Raw genomic sequence first — 2,205 nt, forward strand, 5'->3', positions numbered from 1 at the left:
TTGATAATTCATAAACCTTCCCTAGGGTCATGTGAGGTTCCACACAACATTTAGGCCCGTTCGGTTCAGCTGTTTAGACGTTTATTGGATACAAACAGACAAGTATATATATAGATGTCCATTGTCCATCTTTGCCTGAGATTTATATGTCAAGATATTTTAAGGAATATTTACAACAAATCTCACGTTTAAGAATAGATGAATAGATAAATAGATTGAAGAAGATTGAGATATCAAGGTGTTCATCTAAAAATATAAAAATTAAGGTGTCACTACAACCACCTTTTTTAACAGGGATGGATAAGTAATAAAAATAAAAATAATTATCAAACATAATTTTTGAAATTTATGCTTTTGTAAAATATTTCTCCCATGGGAAAATAATTGTTATTTTATTACCCCTGTCAGGTAGCTCCCGCCCTGGACAACCCTAACCTGACCTGCAGGCTAGCCCGGGACACCTCAGATGATTGATTAATAAATCTGTTCCACAGTTAGGTAGATAGAAAGATAGATAGATAGATAGATAGATAGATAGATATAGAGATAGATATGCAAGCTGTCTATCTATAGATGTATATGATAGATAGGAATATTTATTGAATATTTGTTTTAAATTCCATAAATTCACATTTAAAGGGGGTCCCACTTTCTCACAGATAAACGTACAAATAGTCTATTTTCATAACACTTTCCTAATGATGATAAAAAAATCAATGTTGTTTGATCAGAAGCTTTTTTGTTAAGTGTTTATGTGATTTTCTTAACTGAAAATTGATCGATTTGTATTTTGAGACAAATTTTCATAAAAAGGATCTGAGTCTTTGCCACAAACTCTGATTTTTTTATCTCCATATCTTTGCAACCCTATATGAATTTGCTGTGAATTATGTTAGATCAAATAAATCAATAAATCAATAAATCAATCAGAATGCACAGATATAAGGATTGGAAAATTGTGGCAAAGACTCAATTCCTTTGGTTTTTAACTTTAAAGCTAATACCTACACTTTTACTCTTATTCACGTCATTACTCTTTTTAGTTGGTTTCCTTTCTCTATTGTTAATCAAGAACTATAGCTTATTTTTTAATTTTAATTGTTATTTGAAATATATTTTTAGTAATGAATAAGTTACATGCAATAAAGTCCTTCTAGACAGAATGAAAGAAGACGATGTTCATTCCACTGTTTTATGATTACCACTGTACTTTTACACATTTTTCTTTAATCCATTCGTTCTCGACTATTAATCTCCCTCTCTCCCTGAACCCTCTGTACTGGTTTGAAGTCCATAACCTGGATTTGAGAATTGAGATATCACATTACACTCTCTACATCTATAGATCTATACTTCTATACAATATCCTTGTCTGATTTCAGCTCCAGGGGGTGCTGCAGGGTCAGGGGGAGGGGGGCAGGCCTAAGGGTTGGTTTGGGGGAGAGGAAGGGATTGGGGACCGTTGAAAGCGTGAACACTGGTCTTCTGTGTGGTCTGCTTGACCTACCTGCAGGCCGGACTGGTTAGGCTGGTCGAGCTGTGCCCGCCCACCCAGCTATATTTATACGCTGGTCAGACCACCTGGAAGTTGCACAATACCTAAATACGGGTAAAATAATCCTTTAGAATAAATATGGCTGAAGAGGGGAGGAGGAGCTCAGACTCACAAGGAGAACAGTATTTAGAAATATTAATTCTAGATTAAAACAACTGTTGTCAAATCCGGTTATCTGATCAATCTTATACAGATACTTTACAAAACAAGACAATGAGACAAGGAGACACGGAGACAAGGAGACAAGGAGACAAGGAGACAAGGAGACAAGGAGACAAGGAGACAAGGAGACAAGGAGACAAGGAGACAAGGAGACAAGGAGACAAGGAGACAAGGAGACATGGAGACAAGAAGACAAGGAGACAAGGAGAACAGGAGACACTGAGACAAGGAGACAAGGAGACAAGGAGAACAGGACACAAGGAGACAAGGAGACAAGGAGACAAGGAGACAAGGAGACATGGAGACATGGAGACAAGAAGACAAGGAGACAAGGAGAACAGGAGACAATGAGACAAGGAGACAAGGAGACAAGGAGAACAGGAGACAAGGAGACAAGAAGACAAGAAGACAAGGAGACAAGAAGACAAGGAATAAAGTTTGCAAGGAGACAAGGAGACAAGGAGACAAGAAGACAAGGAATCAAGTAG

The 2,205-nt window shown here is 37.1% G+C and overlaps 1 protein-coding gene across 1 annotated transcript; it reads left to right on the forward strand.

Moving 5' to 3' along the window:
- The first annotated feature begins 1,633 nt into the window (after positions 1–1,633).
- LOC111709492 (TRAF3-interacting protein 1-like) lies at positions 1,634–2,205 on the forward strand. Its single transcript, XM_023483162.1, has 2 exons — positions 1,634–1,677; positions 1,749–2,205. Exons 1-2 carry the CDS (start codon positions 1,634–1,636, stop codon positions 2,203–2,205), a joined length of 501 nt encoding a protein of 166 aa, XP_023338930.1.

The sequence above is a fragment of the Eurytemora carolleeae genome, unplaced genomic scaffold (assembly GCF_000591075.1).
Source record: "Eurytemora carolleeae unplaced genomic scaffold, Eaff_2.0 scaffold779, whole genome shotgun sequence".
NCBI classification, from domain to species: domain Eukaryota; kingdom Metazoa; phylum Arthropoda; class Copepoda; order Calanoida; family Temoridae; genus Eurytemora; species Eurytemora carolleeae.